This window comes from Phacochoerus africanus, chromosome 1, assembly GCF_016906955.1.
Source record: "Phacochoerus africanus isolate WHEZ1 chromosome 1, ROS_Pafr_v1, whole genome shotgun sequence".
Lineage (NCBI taxonomy): Eukaryota > Metazoa > Chordata > Mammalia > Artiodactyla > Suidae > Phacochoerus > Phacochoerus africanus.
In genome coordinates this window covers 280,562,646-280,589,014 of record NC_062544.1, presented here as the reverse complement: position 1 = coordinate 280,589,014, position 26,369 = coordinate 280,562,646, and the positions used below count along the sequence as shown (strand labels likewise).

General features: G+C 48.4%; 1 protein-coding gene and 1 long non-coding RNA gene across 7 annotated transcripts in view; one reads left to right on the top strand and one right to left on the bottom strand.

Moving 5' to 3' along the window:
* Nucleotides 1–2,623: 2,623 nt before the first annotated feature.
* LOC125135846 (uncharacterized) lies at nt 2,624–7,227 on the bottom strand. Its single transcript, XR_007137064.1, has 3 exons — nt 7,089–7,227; nt 5,901–6,014; nt 2,624–2,930 (listed from the first exon to the last, which is right to left on the bottom strand). It is a non-coding gene; the product is annotated as an uncharacterized LOC125135846 (long non-coding RNA).
* The window catches only part of HLCS (holocarboxylase synthetase), a 200,844-nt gene continuing 181,473 nt past the window's right edge, over nt 6,999–26,369 (top strand). For 5 of the 6 annotated variants that reach the window (XR_007137060.1, XR_007137061.1, XM_047796270.1 and 2 more), the window contains exons 1-3: nt 7,000–7,256; nt 13,887–14,024; nt 25,672–25,834. Coding sequence is in view for 4 of the 6 variants with exons in the window: in XM_047796270.1 (XP_047652226.1) it covers nt 7,062–7,256; nt 13,887–14,024; nt 25,672–25,834 (496 nt within the window). In the remaining 2 variants the exon portion in view is untranslated. Of the gene's footprint in view, nt 7,257–13,886; nt 14,025–25,671; nt 25,835–26,369 lie in introns of all 6 variants that reach the window. The other variant, XM_047796286.1, reaches the window with a different exon arrangement.

Genomic DNA, 26,369 nt, shown 5'->3' with positions numbered 1-26,369 from the left:
ATGAGAGGTCACTGCAGATCAAACCCTTGTAAACTGAATCATGCTGTAAATGTATTAGGATCTGAGAATTTTATTTATTTATAATTTTTTTTCTTTGGTCACCCCCATGGTATATGAAGCTCCCCAGGCCAGGGATAGAATCTGACCCACGGCTGCCACCTATGCCACAGCTGTGGCAATGTTGGACTCATATCCCGCTGGGCTTGGCCAGGGACTGAACTGGGGCCTCCAAAGAGACAACGCTGGGTCGTTAACCCGTTGTGCCACAGCAGAAATGTCAGGATCTGAGAATTTTAGAGCTTGACGGGGAAGTTGGAGAAGATTGGGTTTCTGTCCTTCCTGCCCTTTTTTTTTTTAAAGGTGGCATTTTATTTATTTACTGTCTTATCTAGGGCCGCCTGCACCTGTGGCATATGGAGGTTCTCTGGCTAGGGGTCTAATCAGAGCCCCACTGAGCGAGGCCAGGGATCGAACCTGAAACCACATGGTTCCCAGTTGGATTTGTTAACCACTGAGCCATGACAGGAACTCCCTGTCTCTCCTGCTTCTTTAAAAAATTAATTAGTCCATGCCTGTGGCATACCGAGGTTCCTGGGCCAGAAACTGAACCTGTACCACTGCAGTGACTCAAGCCAGAGTAGTGACAACGCTGGGTCCTTAACCTGCTGAGCCAGCAGTGGACACCCTCCTGATTTTTAAAACAGCTGCAAAACTCGGATCCAGAGAGATGAAATGATGTGCTTAAGACCACATGGCTAGTTAGGACACGGGAAAAAATGCCCGTGAAATTCAGTAGAAGGTTATCCTTCAATTTTCTTAAGTTTTTATTCTGAAGTAATTTTGGGCTTCAGAAAAAAAGTTACAGAAATAATAGAGTTCCTTTACCCAGCTCCCTCCAGTGTTACAATCATGGATTTGTCAAAAGTCATACATTAACAGAAGTACAATATTAATAACTAAATTTCAGATTTCACCAGTTTTTCCACCAAAATCCTTTTTCTGTTCCCAGATCTAATCAGGATACCACATTGCACTTAGACTCTAGTTTTCAACTTTGGATTTGCAAATAGTTGAGGTTCCTTAAAACAGTAATGAATTAATGACATTTTTCTGTTGTACAGAAAATATATCAGAAGCTTCTTTTTTCTTTTTTAGGGCTGCACCTGCGGCCTATGCAATTTCCCAGGCTAGGGGTCTAATCAGAGCTGCAGCCTACGCCACATCCACAGCCACAAAGGATCTGAGCTGCATCTGCAACCTATACCACAGCTCATGGCAACACCAGATCTTTAACCCACTGAGCAAGGCCAAGATCGAACCCGCATCCTCCTCATGGATATTAGTCGGGTTTGTTGCCACCACTGAGCCACAATGGGAACTCGAGAAGCCTCTTTCTTGTATTGGAGGATGTTTTGTGTGTTTACAGAGCCAGCTGTCTGCTGTGGAGAAATCCCATCCGCAGCTTTTTGGGTGTGTTAAACTCTGGACAGCCCCAGCCTATCTGATCTGGATACGAATGGCTGTCCTCAGGGCCAGCAATGGCCCAGCCTGGTACTTTTGTCACTGGTGTTTGGATCTTGCTTGAGTCTCATTTCTATTTACTGTTTGTGGTGCATACAGCTTTCTTCACTTCCAGGTGCCCAGTTTATCAAGTGAAGGACTTTGGTGCCAGAAACACATAAATCCGGTCCCCAGCTTCCACCCTAGTAGTTGTGGGACAGTGAGCAAGTCACTTAATTGCTCTAAAACTCAGTGGGTTTAGGATCTGGCATTGCCACTGCAGTGGTTTGGGTTGCTGTGGCGCAGGTCTGACCCCTGGCTTAGGAACTTGGGAATGCCACCCCCTCACCCTCCAAAAACCCCATCAATTTCCTCCTCTTCAAGATGGGGACAGCAGCTAGCTTGCAGAATTACTCAGAGGGTTAAGTGGAGGAGTGGTAAGCAGTGCTTGGTGTGCCGTGGATGTGGAGTGATGGATGGATGGACGGCAGTAAGGGGAGGTGGGTACAATGGAAGGTTTTGAATACCAGGCAGAACCTCCTGAACTTACTTGCTGGTGGCCAGGGGCAGGCACCAGGTTTGGGAAGGGGAGGGACGGCATCAGGGAGTCAAATGCAGGAGTGCTGGATTAAGTGGGGAGGCAGTGCCAATGGAGCAGAATGGGGGCCTGGACTGGAGGCACAGTGATGGGAAGATGAGATTCTTTTTTTTTTTTTTTTTTTGCTTTCTAGGGCTGCACTCTCAGCATATGGAGCTTCCCAGGCTAGGGGTCTAATCGGAGCTGTATGTAGCTGCCGGCCAGAGACACAGCCAAGCCAGATCTGAGCCATGTCTGCAACCTACACCACAGCTCACGGTAACGCCAGAACCTTAACCCACTGCGCCAGGCCAGGGATCGAACCTGCAACCTCATGGTTCCTAGTTGGATGCATTTCTGCTGCGCCACGAAGGGCACTCTGGGAAGATGAGATTCTTGAATGACTGTGTGTACCATCCACTGATAGAGAACTAGACAGGATGCAGGACGGAGAGCAGCAGGAACTCCAAGGCGACTAATTTCTAGGTCCAGGTGAAGAGGAGAATGTGATGTCATTAATAGAGAGGAATAAGGATGAAGAGGTAATTTGTGGGAGAACATTGCATTTGGCTTTATTCATGTTGCTCCTGAGATACCAAAAGCCCATCCAAACAGAAATGTAGAAGCAGTGATTGTGGCTTGGGAGCCTGGGAGAGGCCAGAGGACCTGTGCATTGTGGCCAGTTGGCCACTAAAACCGGGAGGGCAAGTGGAACCATCCAGGCAGAGGTAAGGAGGAGAGCTGAGGGCAAAGACTCACCTGTGGGGAGTTCCCTGGTAGCCTAGCAGTTAGAGGATCAGATGTCACTGTTGTGGTTCGGGTCACAGCTGTGGTGTGGGTTCAGTCCCTGGCCCTGGAACATGTCAAAGGTGCAGCCAAAAAGACAAAAAAAAAAAAGATTCTGACTCAGACAGAAGAGAGTTACCTGGAACTAGAATGTGTGGGTCAGCTGCCATAACAAAGGACCACAAAGGTTTAAACAACAAATTGATTTCCTCACCTTCTGGAGGCCAGAAGGCCAAGATCAAGGTGTTGGCAGAGTTGGTTTCTTTTGAGGACTCCCTCCTTGGCCTGTAGATGGCTCTTTTCTTGCTGTGTCTTTTTTTTTTTTTTTTTTTTAAGGGCCACACCCTTGGCATATGGAGGTTCCCCGGCTAGGGGCTGAATCGGAGCTGTAGCCACCAGCCTATACCACAGCCACAGTAACACAGGATCCGAGCTGTGTCTGTGACCTATACCACAGCTCATGGCAACGCCAGATCCTTAACCTACTGAGCAAGGCCGGGGATTGAACCTGCATCCTCAAGGATGCTAGTCAGGTTCGTTAACTGCTGAGCCACGACGGGAACTCCTCTTGTGTCTTCACATGGTTTCTCCTCTCTGTGTTCTAATCTCTTATGAGGGATCCAGTCATACTGGATTACGGCCTGCCCACAGGACCCCATTTTACTTTAATCACCACCTTAAAGGCTCTCTCTCCAAATTGGTCAGGACCTCAACATAAGAATTTCTGTCATGGGAAATGTGAGGTCCCTATAATTCAGCCCATGACACAGGAATAGAAAGAATGAATATGTTGGAGTTCCCGTCATGGTGCAGTGGTTAATGAATCTGACTAGGAACCTTGAGGTTGCGGGTTTGATCCCTGGCCTTGCTCAGTGGGTTATGGATCCGGCATTGCCATGAGCTGTGGTGTAGGTCGCAGACGAGGCTCAGATCCCGCGTTGCTGTGGCTCTGGCGTAGGTGGGCAGCTACAGCTCCGATTCGACCCCTAGCCTGGGAACCTCCACATGCCGCGGGAGCAGCCCTAGAAAGGGCAAAAAAAAAAAAAAAAAAAAGAATATAAAAATTTTTTTGAATGCTTTTTATCACAATATATCCAAAATATTATTATGACAACACATAATCAATATTAAAGATCATCATCATTAATCAGAAAATGAGTTTTGGGGAGTTCCTGCTGTGCCTTAGTAGTAACCTGACTAGTATCCATGAGGACTTGGGTTGGATCCCTGGCTCCGCTTAGTGGGTTAAGGATCTGGCATTGCTGTGAGCTGTGGCGTAGGCTAGTATAGTTCGTTACCACTGAACCACAACTAGAACTCCTAGGTTCTTTATTCTTTTTTTCAAAAACAAACTATTTTTCCCAGCTCTGGCCATTTATTTGGCTAATTAGCATTCTGAATGCTTTCTAACTTTATACAGAGCTGATGTCTCGATGATATGCTTCTCCTGGGGAGGGGCAGTCATCCTTTTAATGGGGGGCAGGACAGCTTCCCTTGGAGTGATATTCCTTGGCTTACACTCTGCCCTGTTAGCAAACCAACATTTCCAGGGCAGGCCTCTGAAGGCCTGAAGACTAGCAACTGGGTCTGGGAAGCCAATCACTTTGATGGCTTACTGAGATGGTCTTTCCTCGCTGGCAGTTAAGCAGTGTTTTCCTTCCTGCCGTGATGTTCTTGGAAGTGTCTTGCATTTGAATTCCTAGTCTGTGGTCTTTTTCTCCATAGCAATTTGGAAGAGTCTTGCTAAAAGGCTAGAGCAGAGTTCCTGCTGTGGCACAGTGGGTCAGGAATCCGGCTGCAGCGGCTTGGGTGTGATCCCCAGCCTGGCACAGGGGGTTAAAGGATCCGGTGGCATAGGTCAGCAGCTGTGGCTTGGCCCAGGAACCTCCATATGCCTGTGGTCACTAAAAAAAAAAAAAAGAGAGAGAGAGTCTAGAGCAATCCAGAGCAGGGAATGACAGAGGTGACTTTTGCAGTGCTGTGTGAACTTTGTGAATCACTTGGGGATTTTGTTGTGCAGGCAGATGCCATTCAGGGGGTGAGTGGTGGGGCCTGGGATCCTGCATTTCTAGCAAGCCCCCAGGTGATGCCCATGAATCCAAGGACCACATTTTTTTTTTTTGTCTTTTTTTTTAGGGCTGTACCTGCAGCATATGGAAGTTCCCAGGCTAGGGGTTGAATTGGAGCTGTAGCTGCTGACCACACCACAGTCACTGAAGCAACACTGGATCTTTAACCTACTGTAAGGCCAAGGGTTGAACCCATGTCCTCATGGATACTCTTTGGGTTCTTTATCACTGAGCCACCATGGGAACTCCGATATCACTCTCTCAAGCCCTTTAATTTTTTTTCTTTTTTTTTGTCTTTTCTAGGGCTGCTCCCGCAGCATATGGAGGTTCCCAGGCTAGGGGTCAAATCGGAGCTGTAGCTTCCAGCCTATGCCAGAGCCACAGCATTGCGGGATCCGAGCTGTGTCTGCGACCTACACTGCAGCTCACGGCAACACTGGATCCTTAACCCACTGAGCGAGGCCAGGGATCGAACCCGCAACCTCATGGTTCCTAGTCGGATTCGTTCACCACTGAGACATGATGGGAACTCCCATTTTCAAAATTCCTGACTTGGTAGCTTCTTGTTGGAGGGGCTGAGGAGACTTGCTCATTTGTTCCTCCTTTGACGCAACTATAGGTCTTGTTACTGTGCTGGAATCTACTTTCCATCGGCCACTGCCCTGCAGGGAAGTGCAGGATATGGCTTCAGCCCAGCTCATTACTTAACAGCTTTCTTCCATTTCTGGTCCACTGTGATGCTTACCTTGTTTTTCTGTTTTTGTTTTTTGCTTTTTAGGGCCGCACCTGCGGCACATGGAGGTTCCTATGCTAGGGGTCGAATCAGAGCTGTTGCTGCCGGCCTACACCACAGCCACAGCAACGCCGATCCTTAACCCACTGAGTGAGGCCAGGGATCAAATCCGCAACCTCATGATTCCTAGTCGGATTCATTTCCGCTGCGCCATGACGGGAACTCCGATGCTTACCTTGCATACGAGCCCGGTTATTTCTTCTTGGTTTCTGTCTCCTTTTCAATCTGCAGTGAGGAGGATTTCTTAGGTCTTCTAGAAATCTGAGGTTCCAAAAGTGGGTTTCCTTTGCTGTTTTAAAGCAAGTGAATACATGGTCAGGGTACTTTAAAAATCAGCCCTTGGATTAAGAAAGACTTGGGAGTGGCCTCTCTGATTGCTGTTACTGCATTATGCTACCCACTTACAGCAAAGGCCAGAACAGGAAGCAAGTGGGGAAAATCTGTGCTCCACTTCGGAGCGGCTGAGGGCCTTGTTCTTTACATACTGCCTTAAAAAAAACAAGGTTCCAGGGGAGAAACTTCTGTCAGCGTCAGGAATCATTATGCTTCTCTCAGGCGACAAGAACACTGAATCCCAACTGACCTTTCCCTTTCTGTAGTGATCTTAGGATGCTCACAAACCGGTGACCTACATAAAACAAGACACTCAATCTGCCTCCAACTTGTTTCCTGCCCTTATTTTAAAAGAGTCCAGAAACACTCAGATGACTGCATTGCATGAATTTATATAATTTATCTTAAAATCCTTTTTGCATGAAGGCTCAGTATAAGAAAACAGCCTCGCTTTACTTTCCCACCTGCACTGGGTAGCGGCTGTGTGTATTAGCACACTCTGGCTCCTGGTACGGGGCTAATTAACTCATGTTAGCTGTTGACATTATAAACATGCGCAGCCCCTTCCTCAATCGGCCGCCCACCTCTTAAGGAAGGGAGGCCACTCTGGCTTAAACGCGCCAGGGAGCCACTGGGCTTTATTCCCCAGGTCCCCAGCCCACCTCACCGTCCGCCTTCTGTCTCCATCACGTTATCCTCCATCCTCCTTCCCAGAGCCGCCTCTCCTGGTCCCCTGCCACTCACCTCCCCCGGCACCGCCTTCCTTCACGCTCCATCACCTCCCAGCCCCCAGCCCCCTCCCTTCTCGCCCAGCCTCCCATCTGCCTCCATCGACACCTCCCTCCCGCTTCCCCCGCCACCTCGCGGCCTTCCCCTGGCGGTGCGGCCTCTCCCCGGCGGCGCGGCCTCTTCCGGCCGGCGGGAGGGCGGGGCCGGGCGCTCGGGCGGGCCGGCCGGTGGTGCGAGCGTCCTGGGCCCGCGCTCCGCCGCCGGCCGGCCGGCCATGCTCATCACGCTGTGCTACCTGTACCTGTGGGCGCGCTGGGGGCGCGGGCCGGCCGCCCTCGTGCGCACCACGGTGCAGCGGCTGCGCGCCTCGCGCTGTTCCTTCACCTTCTGCGGCGCGGCGGCGCAGCCCCGGGGCGCCCGCGTGTGCCTGAGCCACGGCGGCCGCGTCTTCTGCGTCGGCGAGAGCCAGGTGGGCGGGCGCGGGACGCCGCGAGCGCGGCCGGGGGGGGGGGGGCGGACCGGGGGGCGCAGGGGGCGGGGCGGGGGCGCGGCCTCCGGGCGGGCCGCCGGCCGGAAGCGCCCCCGGGACTCCGCGCTGCGCCCTGGGCTGTGCAGCCCGGGGGGGAGGGGGGGGGGCCCTTCCCGCAGCCCCCAGGCCGCGGACTTGGGGTCCCGGAGGGCCAGTTTTGGGGACTCCACGCGATGCCCACGGAACCCGGATCTGGTCACTTGTCCACGGGGTGCGGGCTCGGGTGGTTGACGCCCTGGGCTCTTGGCGGTCCAGGATAGGCGTGTACCTGTGTGATGTCGGCTCGCACTTGAGTGCCCACCCAGTCTCTTTCCTGACATCCCTTCCTGCTACCCTTTGGGCTGGAGTGTGGTTGAACCCGACTTTAGAGAAAGACAGCAAATCCTCAGCTTTCTCCCAGGTATTTCCATGGTGACAGGATCTGCCCTGTCCACCTCTGTTGTCAGTTGCCTTGTTTACCAACCGGGGCACCTGCAAATTATCTTGACATCTTTTCGGTTTGGGTTTGCGTGCAGCCTGGTCATTTGGCTCAGTGCTTAGCCTGTTGCTACAGATTCAGCCGGCTGTCTCCCACAGTGTGACCTGGGGCAGCCCTTTAATCTCGGCAAAACCTTTTTGTGAACAGGAACAATAGTTCTTTCTACACAGCTATTGGAAATGGGCTGCATAGTGCAGCTCTGCGCAAATTTCCGCCGACACCACCGCGTTGTTTAAGGTTAAAAAGGGTTTTGCTTTTAATCGGTTTGGTTTCTTGCCCTCCCCTTCCCTCTGGAAAGTTGGATCACTCTTAGCATTAAATTGAGATTTTCTTTGTATGTAAAACCATACATCCTGTGGGCATAAAAAATTATATCTCAGGTTTGAATAGTTTGCTGAGGTTATGCTTAGGTAGGGGGTTATATTTTGCTGCTACAAATCAAAAATACCCATCCTTGCTCGCGAACTGTATAAACCAGCATGTATTTTGTCAGTTCTAAGAGAGTGTGTATGGAGTTGCCTAGAGGCAAGGGGGAGACTTTCATTCATTACTTAGATTGGACACACCTTGCAAAGGAGGATTGATTTTTAAAGAACCCTGACTGAGAAAGATAATAAAATGAGGAAAAAACTGAGAGGCGGATTTTTCTATAGGAGTGGTTTCCAAACAGGATTCATTTCCTTAAAAAAAAAAAAAAGAAAGAAAATTCCTCCAAGAGGTTTAGATTAGGTTTTTTGCTTGTTTTGTTTTATTTATTTATTTTTTCTTTTGCTTTTAGGGCTGCACCTGTGGCATATGGAAATTCCCAGGCTAGGAGTCGAATCAGAGCTGCAGCTGCCGGCCACGGCCACAGCGACTCCGGATCTGAGCCTCGCCTGTGATCTACACCGCACCTCATGACAACACTGGATCCTTAACCCACTTCTCGAGGCCAGGGATCAAACTGCATCCTCATGGTTACTAGCTGGGTTCATAACTCGCTGAGCCGTGATGGGAACTCCTAGAGAACATTCAAATATATTGAGATGCAAATATCCTTACTTTTCTTGAAAGAATGTTTTCCTTTTGCACATCTTTATGACTTTATGGGTCTTCTGTAAACTTTCGTAACTGTAACTAATCCTTTTCAGCCCTTGTTGACTGCTTCAGCTGGGTGTAGGGGCACCTGGGCCAAACCAGCATTGGGCTTTTAGGGATTTTGTAACTTGATGTGCTGCTGCTCTTTGCACAGCTAACTTTTCTTTTCTTTCTTTTCTTTTTTTTTTTTTTAGATTTTTATTTTTTCCATTAGAGTCCATCGACAGATGAATGGATTAAGATATGGTATATAGACACAATGGAATACTATTCAGTCATAAAAAAGAACAGGAGTTCCCGTCGTGGTGCAGCAGAAATGAATCCAACTAGGAACCATAAGGTTGCGGGTTTGATCCCTGGCCTCGCTCAGTGGGTTAATGTTCTGGCATTGCCATGAGCTGTAGTGTAGGTCACAGACACAGCTCGGATCCGGTATTGCTGTGGCTTTGGTATAGGCCGGCAGCAACAGCTCCAATTGGACCCCTAGCCTGGGAACCTCCATGTGCCACGGGTACAGCCCTAAAAAGACAAAAAAAAAAAAGATTTTTATTTTTTCCATTACTATTGATTTAGAGTGTTCTGTCAATTTCCACTGTACAACAAAGTGACCTGGTTGTACATGTATATATATATTCATATTCTTTTCCACATATTATTCTCCATCGTATTACAAGTGACTAGGTATAGTTCCCTATGTTGTACAGCACGATCTCATTGCTTATCCACTCCAAATACAAGAGTTTGCATCTATTTACCCCAAACTCCCAGTCAATCCCACTTCCCCCTACCCTGGGAACCACAAGTCTGTTCTCCAAGTTCCTGAGTTCCCTTTCCGTGGAAAGGTTCATTTGTGTCATATATTAGATTCCAGATATAAGTGATATCATATGGTATTTGTCTTTTTCTTTCTAACTTACTTCCCTTAGTATATGAGAGTCTCTAGTTCCATCCATGTTGCTGCAGATGGCGTTGTTTTGTTCTTTTTATGAGTGAGTAGTATTCTGTCGTGTCTTTATCCATTCATCTGTTGATGGACTTTTAGGTTGTTTCTATGTCTTGGCTATGGTGAATAGTGCTGCAGTGAACATGGGGGTGCATGTATCTTTTTCTTTTTTTCTTTCTTTCCTTTTTTTTTGCCTTTTGTACTTTTAGGGCGGCACTTGCGGCATATGGAGGTTCCCAGGCTAGGGGTCCAATTGGAGTTGTAGCTGCCGGCCTACATCAGAGCCACAGCAACACCAGATCCAAGCTGTGTCTGTGACCTACACCACAGCTCACGACAATGCTGGATTCTTAATCCACTGAGGGAGGCCAGGGATCGAACCCACAACCTCATGGTTCCTAGTCGGATTCATTTCTGCTGTGCCATGATGGGAACTCCTTTTCTTTTTTATGACTGAGTAGTATTCTGTTGTGTCTATATACCATATCTTCTTTATCCAGTCATCTGTCAATGGACTTTTAGGTTGTTTCTATGTCTTGACTATGGTGAATGGTGCTGCAGTGAACATAGGGGTGCATGTATCTTTTTCTTTCTTTTTTTTTTGTCTTTTTAGCTATTTCTTGGGCCGCTCCCACGGCATATGGAGGTTCCCAGGCTAGGGGTCGAATCGGAGCTGCAGCCACCGGCCTACACCAGAGCCACAGCAACACGGGATCCGAGCCGCGTCTGCGACCTACACCACAGCTCACGGCAACGCCGGATCATTAACCCACTGAGCAAGGGCAGGGACCGAACCCGCAAGCTCATGGTTCCTAGTCGGATTCGTTAGCCACTGCGCCATGACGGGAACTCCCGCATGTATCTTTTTCAATGAAAGTTTGATCTGAATATATGCCCACGAGTGGGATTGCTGGGTCATATGGTAGTTCTAGATTTAGCTTTCTGAGGTACCTCCATACTGTTTTCCATAGTGGTTGTACCAATGCACAGCTGACTTTGTCTCACCTCAGAGCTTTGCCTAGAAGTCACTGTCTCAGAGATGGTCCCTAGTTTCCAGACTAGATGGGACCAGCCAGCTCTGTGTCCTCATAGGGTTTATTTTTGAATTTTTTGGCCCTGCTTGAGCCATGTGGCAGTTGCTGGGCCAGGGATCGAACCTGCACCATACAGTGATGAGAGCCACTGCAGTGATAGCACTGGATCCTTAACCCACTGTGCCACAAGAGATCTCCAGTGTCCTCATTAGACTTTAAATCATGTATTTCCAGTTTTTTTTTTGTCTTTTTTGTTGTTGTTGTTGTTGCTATTTCTTGGGCCGCTCCCGCGGCATATGGAGGTTCCCAGGCTAGGGGTTGAATCGGAGCTGTAGCCACCGGCCTACGCCAGAGCCACAGCAACGCGGGATCCGAGCCGCATCTGCAACCTACACCACAGCTCACGGCAATGCCGGATCGTTAACCCACTGAGCAAGGGCAGGGACCGAACCCGCAACCTCATGGTTCCTAGTCGGATTCGTTAACCACTGCGCCACGACGGGAACTCCTATTTCCAGTTTTTATCTTTTTCTCCTTACGAACTGTATCAGTTTAGCTTAGAAGCTTGACCTGTAACTGTCACTCAATATTTCAATGAATAAAGGAGTGTTTAGAGGTTGAGTTTAAGCTGCCATGTTTGAGGCCTACCTACAATTGGAAAGCCTATTTGCGATTAGCTACTGTTATTTTAAGGTTTTAAATACTGTGAGGCTTATGATTTTGATTGTGAAGAGACAGCAGTGAGTGATGGTTTTAAGCGAGATCTTAATTCTCTGCTCAGGAATTGAACCTGGGCAGCCTGGATGAAAACCAGGAACCCTAGCCACTAGACTAGCTGGAGGCTAGAAGTAGAATTGCCCTGATTCTTGCCCCCTGTTGAAAGCAAGAATGATTCAAGGAGGCAAAGACTATGAAAACAGGTGTAAAGTTTATTAGAAACACAGTACAACGTGTGGGAGAGCATAGAAATACAGAGAGGTAATCTATATATCTAAGGCAGAGTAAAGCAGGAATATACACCCAAAGGAGTGAGGGGGCAGGTGTCCCCCTGAATGAGGAGCACGGCAGAGAGGTGACTTACACCACTTGCGTGGGGTAGTTCTTCCAGATCTTTGTCTTCGTTTAGCCAGTTGTTTATCTTTCACACCTGACCAGACCCAGGGCCCCTTCCCCATCTGTGTGCACATCTTTTGGCCAAGATGGATTCCAGATTCCAAGATGGCAGGAAGGTTTCCAAACTTAGGGCCGGCACCCCCTCCCTTTCTGACCCAGAGGGGTCTCTCTGCGCACGTGCAGTTGGGGTCTCCTTGACCCTGAGGATGGGGACTGTGTGACGTCTTTGTTCTTCTGCCCAAGCAGGGCTCAGCCCCCCTTGATTCTGTCAGTACCATTGTTTAACCAGTTCACAGAAGACAAGTACCAGTTAATTGCCTTGTGCCTGTTGTTAATTTCTATCTTATAGTATAGATAGATGTGGCTGGTTGTAAATGTTTGCTCTGAAGCCCACCTATCTCCTGCCTCAGGAAGTGTAATAAGAGGCTACTTGCCAATGTCTATCCTGGAGCCCATCTACCTCCTGCCTCAATTTGTTTGGGTAGATACCTTGTTGTCAGTCTACCTGGACTGAAGTATCTTTGTATATACATATATTTTTGCCTTTCTAGGGCCATTCCTGCGGCACATGGAGGTTCCCAGACTAGGGGTCGAATTGGAGCTATAGCCACTGGCCTACGCCAGAGCCACAGCAACACGGGATCCGAGCCACACCTGCGACCTACACCACAGCTCACGGCAACGCTGGATCCCTAACCCACTGAGCAAGGCCAGGGATCGAACCTGCAACCTCATGGTTCCTACTTGGATTCATTAACCACTGAGCCACGACGGGAACCCCATGAAGTATCTTTGTAGAACTGAATTTTTGCCTTTGCTGTCTCCATATTTTTTTTATTATTTAAATTTTTTTTTTTTTTTTTTAGAGCTGCACCTGTGGCATATGGAAGTTCCCAGGCTAGGGGTCAAATCAAAGCTGCAGCTGCCAGCCTACACCACAGCCACAGCCAAGTTGTGTCTGCAACGTACACTGTAGCTCACAGCAGTGCTGGGTCCTTAACCCACTGAGCAAGGCCAGGGATCAAACCCATGTCCTCATGTATACTAGTCGGATTCATTACTGTTGAGCCATAATGGGAACTCATGTTTTTGTTTTTAACTATTATTTTGATAATTATGTTTATCTATAGAAGGAGGGTTTTTTTTTCTCTCTTACATTTTCATGCATTAATTAGTTCAACCGATATTTATTAAGCTTCTGCTTTGTGCCAGGTTAGCGGGCCTGAAAACACCCTCTGATCTTCCCAACAAATGGAAATTTGAATTGATAAGCAATACTCAGGAGCTTGACCCCAATTTTTTTTTGGGGGGGTGGTGGTGGTGGTGAGATAGCTCTCACCTGCAGTCCTAGTTTTCAGCTTTTTCTGCTCTGGATGTGCCTTGTTTTTAGCAGGTGGAAAGCCTTTTAGGATGAATGCATGGTCCTTTAAGATAGATTTCGCTAAGAGGGCAGAGATAACTGGACACAAGCAGTCTGCTAACCAGTCCTGATGCTGTAAGGGCTGCAGGAAATGAAAGAGCAGCTCCACAGGCGTCTGTCAGTCACAGGCTTCTGCTGACCGGCTCACACTTCTCAGCCGCTGCATCTTTAAATGTGCTTCCAAGTTATACTTTGGAAAGCTGCGACATGCTCTCAGCAGTAAGGAATGGTGGGAATAAGTTTCAGAATTAATCGCTTGATTACAAATACCTAGAGATGTTGAAGCTGCCAGGAGTCCCCGAGGGATGTGCAGCTGTTTAAATAGTCACAGTTCAACACAAGAAATGCAGGGTTAATATGGTCTCAAGGAGAGTAGCCTGTGACCTTATTTAGCTGCCACCTGGAATGACAGAGGCAGAGATGCCCTGGAGGTTGAGATAAGTGGCAGTTGTCCTCTGGAGTCACATTAAATCCTCTCTCTTTGTGTTTCTTTCCCCCTTTCCAGTCCATTGATGACTTGAACAAATGGGCGCTGTTTCTGGTTTCTCCTTTCATACTTGAAGCAGAGCATATAGCATTTGTGACAGAGAGCATTTGGGCGCAGGGTACGGAGGGACCGAGGCTGGCATCCTGTCCAGAAACCGTGAGTACTGTGTTTATTGTCACCTGTATGACCTAATCAAACCTAAGTTGCCTTTTTAAAAAAATATATAATGATTTTTATTTTTTTCCATTATAGCTGGTTTACTTTTTTTTTTTTTTGCTTTTTAGGGCCGTACTTCCTTCGTATGGAAGTTCCCAGGCCAGGGGTCCTTTCAGAGCTACAGCTGCCTGCCGGCCTATGCCACAGCCACAGCAATGCCAGATCTGAGCCACGCCTGCAACCTGCACTACACACAGCTCGTGGCAGATGGGATCCCCAACCCACTGAGCGAGACCAGGGATTGAACCCACATCCTCACGGTTCCTAGTCGAATTCGTTTCTGCTACGCCACAACGGGAACTCCCTAAATTGCTTTTTTAAGGAGTGCGCTTTCTTGATCTTTGGGATCCCCTTCCTTTTTGGATATTTTGGGTTAAATAAAAATATATTAGCAAAATTACTTTCACCTGTTTTTCCTTACTATTTTAATGTGGCTGCTAGATTTGAAGGCAGCAGTGTTCTCGTCTAGCCCCACAACTTCTTCCTCCCCAAATTTTATTTGGTTACTTAGTTATTTTTGATTTTTTTTGGCCACACCTTCGGCTTGTGGAATTCTCTAGCTGGGGATCAGAGCTGCTCCAAACCGGGGACCTTAGCTGCTGCAGTGACAGCACTGGGTCCTTAACCTGAGGAACCACAAGAGAACTCCAAAATCAGTTTTTTTTTTGTCTTTTTAGGGCTGCACCTGAGGCATATGGAGGTTCCCAGGCTAGGGGTCTCTGCAGCCGCTGGTCTACAGCACAGCCAGGGCCACGCCAGATCTGAGCTGCGTCTGTGACCTACACCACAGCTCCTGGCAACACCGGCTCCTTTAATCCACTGAACGAAGCCAGGGATCGAACCCGAAACCTCATGGATCCTCATCTGATTGTTTCCACAGTGCCACCACGGGAACTCCCCAAATCAGTTGATTTTATATCGCCACATACTTCCTAGACATCTCACTCTGAGTATTCTGAAAGCACTTCGGACACACTAATGTATCCCAAACTGGTTGTTTATACTCCTCTGATAGAAAAATAGAAGATCTCAGATGGACACCCCAAACTGTGCTTCCTCTCACCTCCTCCTGCCAATCAGTCACGAGACCTACTAATTCCACTCCCCAAGGGTTTCAGCGTTACTCCTTCACTTCCGTTCCTCCGCATTCCATTCTCGTCTTCATTTGCTTTTTGGGAACGCAAATGTGAAAATGGCATCCTATTGTGTGTCCCTTCTGTGGGGTGTCCTCTTGATGGCCAGAGTTCTCTTTCTGGACACATCCAGTGGGGACAAGCTCCTGCCTTAGCTTTCAGTGGTGCTTTCTCCCTAGAGGTGGTTGCCTCTCGGGCTCCCGGGAGGCAGGCCCTCGCCTCTGCTGCGGCTGCTTCTGCTTGGGTGTCTGAGATGAGTCCTTTCTGCCTTCACTCACCCACCGTGCGTTCCCCGTCTGCCACACGGATAATCCAGGAGGCACTTTGCTGATGACTGCTGTGGTCACTGGACCTCATCTCATCAACACTGTCTTTAGGACATGGGATTGGGATGAACAAAAGAGAGAAATAAGATGAGAAATAACGGACTCGAGCTGAAGGTGGACGGAAACGAGCGTTAGGAGATAGGTCAAGTTAAAGGAGAGCAGGCAACGGTATTTGGGGCTCAGAAGGAGGCATAAGATTTGGCAGGTGGCCTGAGAGCCACCCATGTGCTATGACTTCATAGTTTCTCCTGCAGGTTCTTAAGGTTTCATTTAGCTTTATATATACTTAGGATAGTAATAATAACATTTATTGAGCCCCTGCTGGGCATTTTGCATACATTACTTCTTTTCTTATTTTGGCTTTTTAGGCTGTCACCCGTGGCATACGGAAGGTTCCAGGCTAGGGACTGAATCGGAGCTACAGCGGCTAGCCTACACCACAGCCACAGCAATGTGGGATCTGAGGCTCGTCAGCTCATGGCAATGCCGGATCCCCGACACACTGAGCCAGGCCAGGGATCAAACCTGCATCCTCATGGATACTAGTCTGATTGGTTTCTGCTGTGCCACAAAGGGAACTCCCCCTTTTTTTGGGTGGGGCGTACCTGTAGCATATAGAAGTTCCCAGGCTAGGGGTTGAATTGACACTGCAGCTGCCAGCCTACACCACAACCACAGCAACACCAGATACAAGCTGCATCTGTGACCTACACCACAGCTCATGGCAACGCCGGATCCTTAACCCACTGAGCGAGGTGCGGTATTGAACTCGTATCCTCAGGGATACTATGATTCCTTTCTGCTGTGCCACATTGGGAACTCCTACATACATTACTTCTAATGCTAACAATTCTAGAAGGTATTAATGGTGTCATTTTATTTTATTTCTTCTTTTTTTTGTCTTTTTGCCATTTCTTGGGCCACTCCCATGGCATATGGAGGTTCCCAGACTAGGGGTCCAGTCGGAGCTGTAGCCACCGGCCTACGCCAGAGCCACAGCAACGCAGGATCCGAGCCACATCTGCAACCTATACCACAGCTTACAGCAATGCCGATTCTTAACCCACTGAGCGAGGCCAGGGATCGAACCCGCAACCTCATGCTTCCTAGTCAGATTCATTAGCCACTGAGCCACGATGGTAACTCCCAGTGGTGTCATTTTAAAGAAAAGAAAAATGAAATTAAACGACATTAAAAAAAAAATCGAAGTAGATTTACAATGTGTTTCTGGTGTACAGCAGAGTGATTCAGATAGGTATGTATGTATTCTTTTTCCTATTCTTTTCATTATAGTTTATTACAAGCTATTAAATATAGTTTCCCAGAGTTGCTGTCGAGTCGCAGTGGGAATGAATCTGACTAGTATCCATGAGGATGCAGGCTCAATCCCTGGCTTAACTCAGTAGGCTGGGGATCTGTTGGTGCTGTGGCTGTGGTGTGGGCTGGCAGCTGTAGCTCTGATTCAACCCCTAGCCTGGGAACTTCCATATGCCACAGGTATGGACCTAAAATATAGTATAGTTTTGGTAACTATAAGTTTTTTCCTATGTCTGTGAGTCTGTTTCTGTCCCCCCTCACCAATCCAGTTGTGCCACAGTGGGAACTCCTCTCTCTCTCTCTCTTTTTCTTTTTAGGGTCATACCTGTGGCATATGGAAGTTGCCAGGCTAGGGGTTGAATTGGAGCTGTAGCTGCTGGCCCATGGCACAGCCACAGCAATACCAGATCTGAGCTGTATCTGCGACCTATGCTGCAGCTTTTGGCAAAGCTGGATCCTCAACCCACTGAGTGAGGCCAGGGATCGACCCATATCCTCATGGATACTAGTCTGGTTCATAACCTGCTGAGCCACAATCATATTTTAATATTCTACATATTAGTGATATTATAAGACTTAAATGACCTTTCTAAGGCCAGCAGTTGCTAAGTGGTAGATAAGGTTTTACCCAGTGTCCTTATCCTTTTTAGCAGCCATCAGAATAAATGACCGTTTTTAAAGGTATCTAGGCTTTGAGATTCCATAGTCATAGCAGTAAAGTTTATATTAACCAAAGTCCAGCCAAGCCGTGCTTACAGTTTAGTCTCCTGATTTTGGTATAAAGAGACCAACCTTTTTTTTTTTTTTTTTGTCTTTTTAGGGCCACACCCACAGCATATGGAGGTTCCCAGGCTAGGGGTCTAATTGGAGCTACAGCTGCTGGCCTACACCACAGCCCTGAAACGCCAGATTCGAGCTGCATCTGCAACGTACACCACAGTTCCGGGCAACGCTGGATGCTTAACCCACTGATCGAGGCCAGGGATTGAACCCCCATCCTCATGGTTCCCAGTCTGATTCGTTTCTGCTGCACCAAGACAGGAACTCTGAGACCAACTGTTGATGTGAATTTTTTTTGTGAACTCAAAGGTAATTTTGCTGTTTTTGAGACCGTTGTTTATTCAGATTATTTAATTTACAGTGCTGAAACTATGACCCCAAAGTGTGCAGAGTTAAAGCCTTCAACTGCAGCTGTGAGGAGAGGGCAGGAGAGGGATCCCTGGGCATGGGGGTGTGTCAGGGACGATGGGCAGCCTCCTCCCCAGGGCCAGGAGAGGGGTGTGTGGCCTGAGGGGCAGGGCCAGGTAGCCGACAGCCAGGGGGGAGGGGCAGAGGCCTTCCTCTGGCTTAGGTCAGGAGCCTAGAAGTGCCACAGGGCTTTGGGGGCCACAGCATGGGAAGGGGGGACTTTCTAGGAGAAGTGTGGCTGGGCACTTGCCCCAGGAGTCGGGGCCAGGCTGGAAAAGGCTGCAGCAGAGAGACCTGAGACATGGGCAGGGCTTGATGGCCCCAGGGAACTGCAGAAAGGGGAACTGGGTGGGAGGGTCCCGACCCCACGGGGCGGTGACCAGGGAGGGTCTGCCCATCCTCAGGGCCTCCCCTCCACTTTCCCTGGAAAGGAGCTGGGAACTCATGGTGCAGATCTGTGGACCCGCTCAGCTATGGAGGGAGCTGTGCCCCAACGGGGACCCTGGGCACCCCTTCCTCAGACTCCACCACCATCCTCAGGATAGCAGCGAGATCTGCTAAGAGTGCAGGCCTCGGGAGTTCCCGCAGTGGCGCAGCGATCGCAAACCTGACTAGCATCCATGAGGATGCAGGTTCAATCCCTGGCCTCACTCAGTGGGTTAAGGATCCTGTGTTGCCAAGAGCTGAGGTGTAGGTTGCCAACATGGCTCGGATCCTGCATTGCTGTGGCTGTGGTGTAGGCCAGCAGCTGTAGCTCATATTTGACCCCTAGCCTGGGAACCTCCATATGCAGCAGGTGTGGCCCTAAAAAATAACAGCAACAGAAACACACACCCCCCCCCCCCCGAAAATCCGCAAAACTGCTTGCAGGCCTTGGTTACCACCCTTAATCTGTGTCTATGTGATTTGCTTCTCAAACTTTGAGCTCTTTGGGTACATCATGGACCGTAGACGTATGGGCACAGGTGTCCCTGCAGCCCTGCTGGATACCTGCTGTGGGGGCAGGAAGAGCTTCAGAACCGAGGCCGAGATGCCTGTGTGGTCTTCGCTTTGTCTCCAGTGAAGGAGAAGTAGTGCTCCTGGCTGCTGCTGCTCTTCTCCATGCATCCAGCAAGCCCCACTCCCCGTTTATGTTTTTGTTTGTTTCCAGTCTTGCCTGCCCTGCATCATTCGGAGTTCCTGGGCAGGGATTAGATCCCAGCAGCAGCAACGATGGATCCTTAACTCACTGTGCTGGGCCGGGTAGAGAACCCGGGTGCCAGTGTTCCCAAGATGTCAGCGATTGGGTTGCGCCACAGCAGGAACTCCACATCCCCAGTACTTTGTTTTGAACCTCTCACCTCTGTGGTGGTGCAAGCAGGAAGCACATCATCACTGTGGCGGCGCCAAAAGCAGGGCCTTGACCACATGCCCCACGGTCGGATGCCGCCGCCGGCTATGACTGGCATCCCGAAGTGTCCAGCGTACTCGGCCACCGTGTGCCGATCAGCGTCCTGGGGCTGACCACAGGCCCACCTGCCACCTGCCTACACCAGCATCAATCAGATTCTCTGCCTGAGCTGCTGTCACGTCATTTCCCCAGGGACCTGGAGGTGGGGCTACGCTGCTTGATGTAGCGCATGCGCCATGGCGATCTGAGGTGCTGCATTCCTTGGGGGTGCGTCCAGGGCGCTGACGCTGGCACCTACCTGGGGCAGCAGGTCTAGCCTGTTGCCTCGTAGAGCAGAGTTGAGCCATCCTAGTCAAGCTCTGTCCAAATTGAGATGTGTGAGCAAAAGAAATGACCAGTGTACGCCACTAAATTTGGGGGTGGTTTGTTATTACACTAATGACTAGTGTACGCCAGTAAATTTGGGGGTCAGGATGACCAGAACACTTGGTCTGCCTGTTAAAACTTCTGCTTTTCCTTGTTGGAAGAGAGCTTGCTGCTGTTCCTCTTACCAACATCAGAAGGGCAGGGGTAGAAAGTGGGCAGCGAATAATTGTGGATGCTGATGCATTACTCTATAGGCGCTGGACCTCTGGTGCTTGTGGGGCATTTAAAGAACACACATAATAGACTAAAGTTAGGGCAACAGGAGTATTGCTCTTATTTCCTGATTACCTCTCAGTAATTCAGAAAATTAGAACCCAGACCACCGTTTTCCTTGAGTGTCTGGTCCATCACAGTTTTGCAGAACCACCTAAATCTCACCTGGGCTACTTTATTGTTCTAGCTCTTGCTTTTTTTTTCCTTTTTTTTTCTTTTTTTGTCTTTTTAGGGCTGTACCCAAGGCATATGGGAATTCCCAGGCTAGGGTCGAATTGAAGCTGTAGCCACTGACCTACACCACAGCCACAGCAACATGAGATCCGAGCCGAGTCTGCGACCTACACCGTAGTTCATAGCAATGATGGATCCTTAACCCACTCAGTGAGGCCAGGGATCAAACCTGACTCCTCATGGATGCCAGTCAGATTCCTTTCCGCTGAGCCATGACGGGAACTCCTGTTTCAACTCCTACTTTTTGTGGCCTTAAGCCCCTTCTCATATGATTTTCCAATACCCCTTTTTTAAAAAGCATCTTAGAGCATAGTATCCTTTTATTTTTTATTTTTATTTATTTATTTTTTGTCTTTTCTAGGGCCACACCCGCGGCATATGGAGGTTCCCAGGCTAGGGGTTCAATCGGAGCTACATTTGCCAGCCTATACCACAGCCACAGCAACATGGAATCCGAGCTGCGTCTGTGACCTACACCACAGCTCATGGCAACGCTGGATCCTTAACCCACTGAGTGAGACCAGGGATCAAAGCCACAACCTCATGGTTCCTAGTCGGATTCATTAACCTCTGAGCCATAGCGGGAACTCCAGTATCCTTTTAAATAAGAGAGGGAAATGAATTCTGTAGTACTCCTGTATCCTTTCTGTTTCTAAATCCAAACTGCATTGAAAATAACTCAGAACTGGAAATAACCTCTTCCCCTCATTATCATGGTCTCTGTGTGTCTAGTCCTCCTTAATGCAACTCAGTACTGGATGTTTAAAAAAAACGTGACATCTAGAAGTTCCCCGTGTGGCCCCGCAGGTTTCGAACCCCACTAGTAGACTTGAGGATGCAGGTTTGATCCCTGGCCTTGATCAGTGGATTAAGGATCTGGTAGAGTGGTTTAAGGATCGGCGTTGCCTTGAGCTGTGGGGGTAGGTCTTTTGGTGTTGCCGTGGCTGTGGTGTAGGCTGGGGGCTGCAGCTCTGTTTTGAACCCTAGCCTGGGAACCTCTGTATGCCGTGGGTGTGGTCATTAAAAGCAACCCCCCAACATATAATTAGGAGAAACAAGAGCCAAAAAATGAGCAGTGTCGATGCACTGACATTGGTCTTACTAAGGCAACTGTAACATATTTGTCTGGATTGTCTTGAGAAACAGAACAAATAGGGTGTGTGTGTGTGCATTTTATATAATATATGTATATACATATACAGAGAGAGAAAAAGGGAGGAAATGGGGGAGAGAGGGAGACAGAGATAAAGAGGCTTTTTTTTTTGTCTTTTTGCTATTTCTTGGGCTGCTCCCGTGGCATATGGAGGTTCCCAGGCTATGGGTCAAATCAGAGCTGTAGCCTCCAGCCTATGCCAGAGCCACAGCACTGCAGGATCCAAGCCAAGTCTGTGACGTACACCACAGCTCACGGCAACCCAGGATCCTTAACCCACTGAGCAAGGCCAGGGACCGAACCCGCAACCTCATGGTTCCTGGTCGGATTTGTTAACCACTGCGCCACGACGGGAACTCCCAAAGAGGCTTATTTTATGGAGTTGGCTTATATGATTGTGGAGTCTGGTGAGTACAGAATCTGTAGGGCAGGCCAGAGACTAAATACTCAGGGAAGATGGATGTTGCAGCTTGAAGTTGGAAGGCAGTCTGGAGGCAAAATTTCCTCTTCTCTGGGAACTTCAGTCTTTTTCTTGTAAGGCCATCAACTGATTAGATGAGGCCCACCTGCATTTGGAGGATAATCTACTTGACCCAAAGTCAACTCACTTTAAATGTTAATCTCATCTAAAAATTTATCTTCATAGTCACCTCTGGACTGATATTTGGCCAAATATCGGGGTACTGTAGCCTAGCTGAGTTGGCACATAAAATTAACCATCACCTCATGGTTGTGAGATTCCTGTACCGCCATTTGCTGCAGAATTTCAGCTCAGCACCTGATGCAGGCAGGTAGATGAGAGTTTAACCCAGTGCCTTTGGTTCCAGGGTCCCTTTCCTCATGCACATGTGTGCTGAGCACAGCAGACACATCACTGCTTGCTGTCATCAATGCAGCCTCAAGTCACGAGCTTCCGTTATGGGAGTGCATTCTGCATGATGCTCAGGAGAGGAAATCTCTTTGAGTAGGGTGACTGGGGCTTCCGTGGCTTTGATCTTTGGAGGTAAACCTTTTGCTTGACTTCCCCTTTCTTTCTCTGCCCCATTGTCTCCATTGTCTCCATCTCAAAAGTGCAAATGGCATGCACCCTGTTTTAGTTCTGGACAGAGGGAAAGTGCCCTGGCCAAATCCCGGTGGCTTTGCTTTGATGGGGGCCCGCAGTGCTGCCTGGAGGAGTTTGCACGGTCTGTGGCTCACGGACCACGTTCCTAGAAAAAGGAAATGCACTTAAGTGAGGAAGCAGCCGGCCGCAGTTGAGAAACTTGATCAGGGACGTGTGTGTATTGTTCTTTGGCTGCTTCCTGTCCTTCCCCGCGGTTTATCTCCTGCTTCTCTCTTCCGGTGGAGGATTTAATTAGTGGCTCCTTTTACATTAAGGTCACAGCTCCATGCCGCCAGTGCCTGATGCGGCAGGGCGCTAAATCAGCCTTGGAACAGCTAAATCCTGCGCTGGGTCTCCATTGGCTGAGCTCAAAGGTGCTTTTAGCCTCCATCACTCCATGTCACGCTTCCCTTTCACCCTCATCTGCAAAGTCAGCTCTGGCCAAGGTGATGGTTATCTTATCCTCCTGAGCTGACATCCTTCCTGCATTCTCAGAGCTGGGAATCAACTAAATATTTGTCTGAATGGTACACTTTAACTCTCCATCCTGAATCAAAGGTGCCGTATTTGAAATGCAGAATCCGACTGCAACCCTGTTCAGGGCCAACCCACCCTGACTGCCAGGTGTATCCTGTGGCTGTGTGTCTGTAGGAGGTGGCGGAAGTAGGTGGTAAAAGGGAGGGAAGACTACATGTAGAGCTAAAAAAAGAAAATTCTGAGGTTTTTCTTTCTCCAAATGTTCTAGACTGATCAGTGAGTTTCAATTTTTTTTTAAAATCTAATTAAAAACAAATTTTGGAAAAAAATTTTTTTTTTTTTTTTACCACTCTGTGGCATATGGAGTTCCTGGGCTGGGGGTCAGATCTGAGCTATACTTGCAACCTATGCCACAGCTTTGGCAACACAGGATCCTTAACCCACTGTGCTAATCCTGGGGATCAAACCTGCGTCCCAGCGTGCCAAAGATACCATCAATCCTGTTGTCACAGTGGAAACTGTTGCCCATTTTTAGACTGGGTATCTGTCTTTTTTTGTTGTTGTTGTCTTGTCTTTTTAGGGCCGCACCTGCAGCATATGGAGGTTCCCAGGCTAGGGGTCTAGTGGGAGCTGTAGCTGTTGGCCTATGCCACAGCCACAGCAACACCAGATCCGAGCCATGTCTGCGACCTACACTACAGCTCATGGCAACGCCGGATTCTTAACCCACTGAGCAAGGCCAGGGGTCGAACCCGAAACCTCATGATTCCTAGTTGGATTAGGTTTCCACTGTGCCACGATGGGAACTCCTAGATTGGGTATCTTTCTGTTGAGTGATGGGAATTCTTTATATATTGTGAGTACAAATCTCTTATCAAATACACAATTCACAAATATTTTCTCCCATTTTGTGAGTTGTCTTTTCACGTTCTTGAAACTGTTCTTTGAAGCATGTTTTTTCTGTTTTTTTTTTTTTTTTTTGCATTTTAGGGTCACACCTGGCATATGTAAGTTCCCAGGCCAGGGGTCAAATCGAGCTGCAGCTGCCCACCTATCCCATAGCAATGTGGGATCTGAGCCACATCTGCGACCCTACTGGATCCTTAACCCACTGAATGAGGCCAGGGACTGAACCCACATCCTCACAGACATTATATTGGGTTCTTAACCCTCTGAGCCATAGTAGGAACTCCAAAAGTATTTCTGATCATGAAATTTGGGGCAGTATATTCCTGGGAAGTGGGGAAATTATTCATGGCATCTTCAAAAGGAGCACTATATTCAATATTGCTTTTAAAGCCAGATTCATAATATCTAAAAACAGCAGCTTTCATTAATTGAGTAATTTTTCTGCCCAAAACTTTCTACTGGGCATTACAAAAACTCTTTAATCTCATTAATGTAACAAACCTGTAAGTTGATGGTAGCATTATTCCTATTTTATGAATGAAGAAGCTGAGACTTGTCTAAGGACACACAGCAACAATAAGTTGAGTTTGACCCAAACCCAGACCTGGGACTCCAGAGCCAGGCTCTCAACCTCAAGCGCCTCCCCTTCTCCTTGTCCAAGCTTCCAATTCTTTTCTTTAACACTGAAAGCCTGAAAAGGGCTGAGCTTTGTTTGCTCTCGTTTCCCCTGTCCCCCTTGTGGTGGAAATGTGAATTGCGAGAGGCAGGAGCTCTGGAGCGTCCTTGGCTTGTCAGTAATTCAGTGTCTTTTATCCTTTCAGTAGTCAGTGGGGAAGCCTGTTCAAAAAATCCTGATTCCTGGATGGCAACTTCAGAGAGTCTGAGGCATCAGACAGAGAGAAGGACCCAGGAACATGAAATTTTCGCATGCTCTTGGGGAGTTCTATTGCAGGGGGTCTTGAACACCAGTTTTTTGTTTGTTTGTTTTTGTTTTGCTTTTTATGGCCGCACCCGTGGCATATGGAAGTTCCCAGGCTAGGGGTTGAATCAGAGCAGCATCTGCTGGCCCCAGCCACAGCAACACCAGATGTGAGCCGCGTCTGCAACCTACACCACAGCTCACATCAATGCCAGATCCTTAACCCACTGAGCAAGACCAGGGATTGAACCCGAGTCCTGTGGATACTAGTCGGGTTCATAACCCGCTGAACCACAGCAGGAATCAGTTTTGTTTTTGGCTATGTCTGTGGCATGCAGAAGTTCCTGGGAAGGGATCAAATCTGCTCCACAGCAGTGACAATGCCAGCTCCTTAACCCGCTGAGCCACGAGGGAACTCCTAGAGCCCCCCTTTGAGAAAAGCTGGTCATGAGTCATTGGATACTGTGGACTTGTTGTTTTCTCTGGTTTCCTGTTACTGAAGGGCAAGTTTATGTTTTTCCATCGTCCAGGGAATGGCCCTTCCCTCTTTTGTTCCCTTAAAAAGCAGTTAAGACTTTATTTACTTTTATTTATTTATTTGTAAATAATAAGAAGTGACCACAGCATTGACCCTGAGCCAGGACAACTTTGCTGTGAATACAACCCAGTATCTAGTAATTCATTGTCTTTGACTGTAATATAGTTGTGGGAGCTGAAGGGAAAAGTAAGATATCAGATTACCTGAGAGAAGAAGACTCTCACCTGTCTCTCCTCCTCATCCCTCATCCACTTTTTCTCAGACTGTGAAGTGGTCGGACTGTTGTTTGCCGTTAGCTTGCAGACCTGGGGATCCTTATCAATTAATCGCCAAAGCGAGTGTGGAGGACTTCAGCAAGCTGGGGGTGGCGTTCCTGGAAGACAGACTGCAGATGGCTAATGGGCTGGTAGCCCAAAAGATCGTTTGTAAGTAACTTTAGAAATGTCTCATAGTGTGGGTGTCACAGTTATGAGCTTAAGGACTGCTGAGCGCTCCTGTCTGCTATGCTTCTTTGCAGTAGCATTGCAATAGGCCATAGGTTGGATGGAACCATCGTAGTGTAACATTCATGCATATGTCAGGTTGTTTTTTTTTTTTTTTTTTTTTTTTGCTATTTCTTGGGCCACTCTCAAGGCATATGGAGGTTCCCAGGCTAGGGGTCGAATCGGAGCTGTAGCCACCAGCCTACGCCAGAGCCACAGCAATGCGGGATCTGAGCTGTGTCTGCGACCTACACCATAGCTCACGGCAACGCCAGATCCTTAACCCATTGAGCAAGGCCAGGGATCGAACCTGCAACCTCATGGTTCCTAGTTGGATTCATTAACCACTGAGCCACGATGGGAACTCCCCAGGTTTTGTTTTTTCAGGTTTTTTTTTTTTTTTTTTTGAGGTGCCTATCCCTGAGTATATCGTTAGTGCCTTTTTTTTTCTTTTTTTTTTAGGGCTGCACCTGTGGCA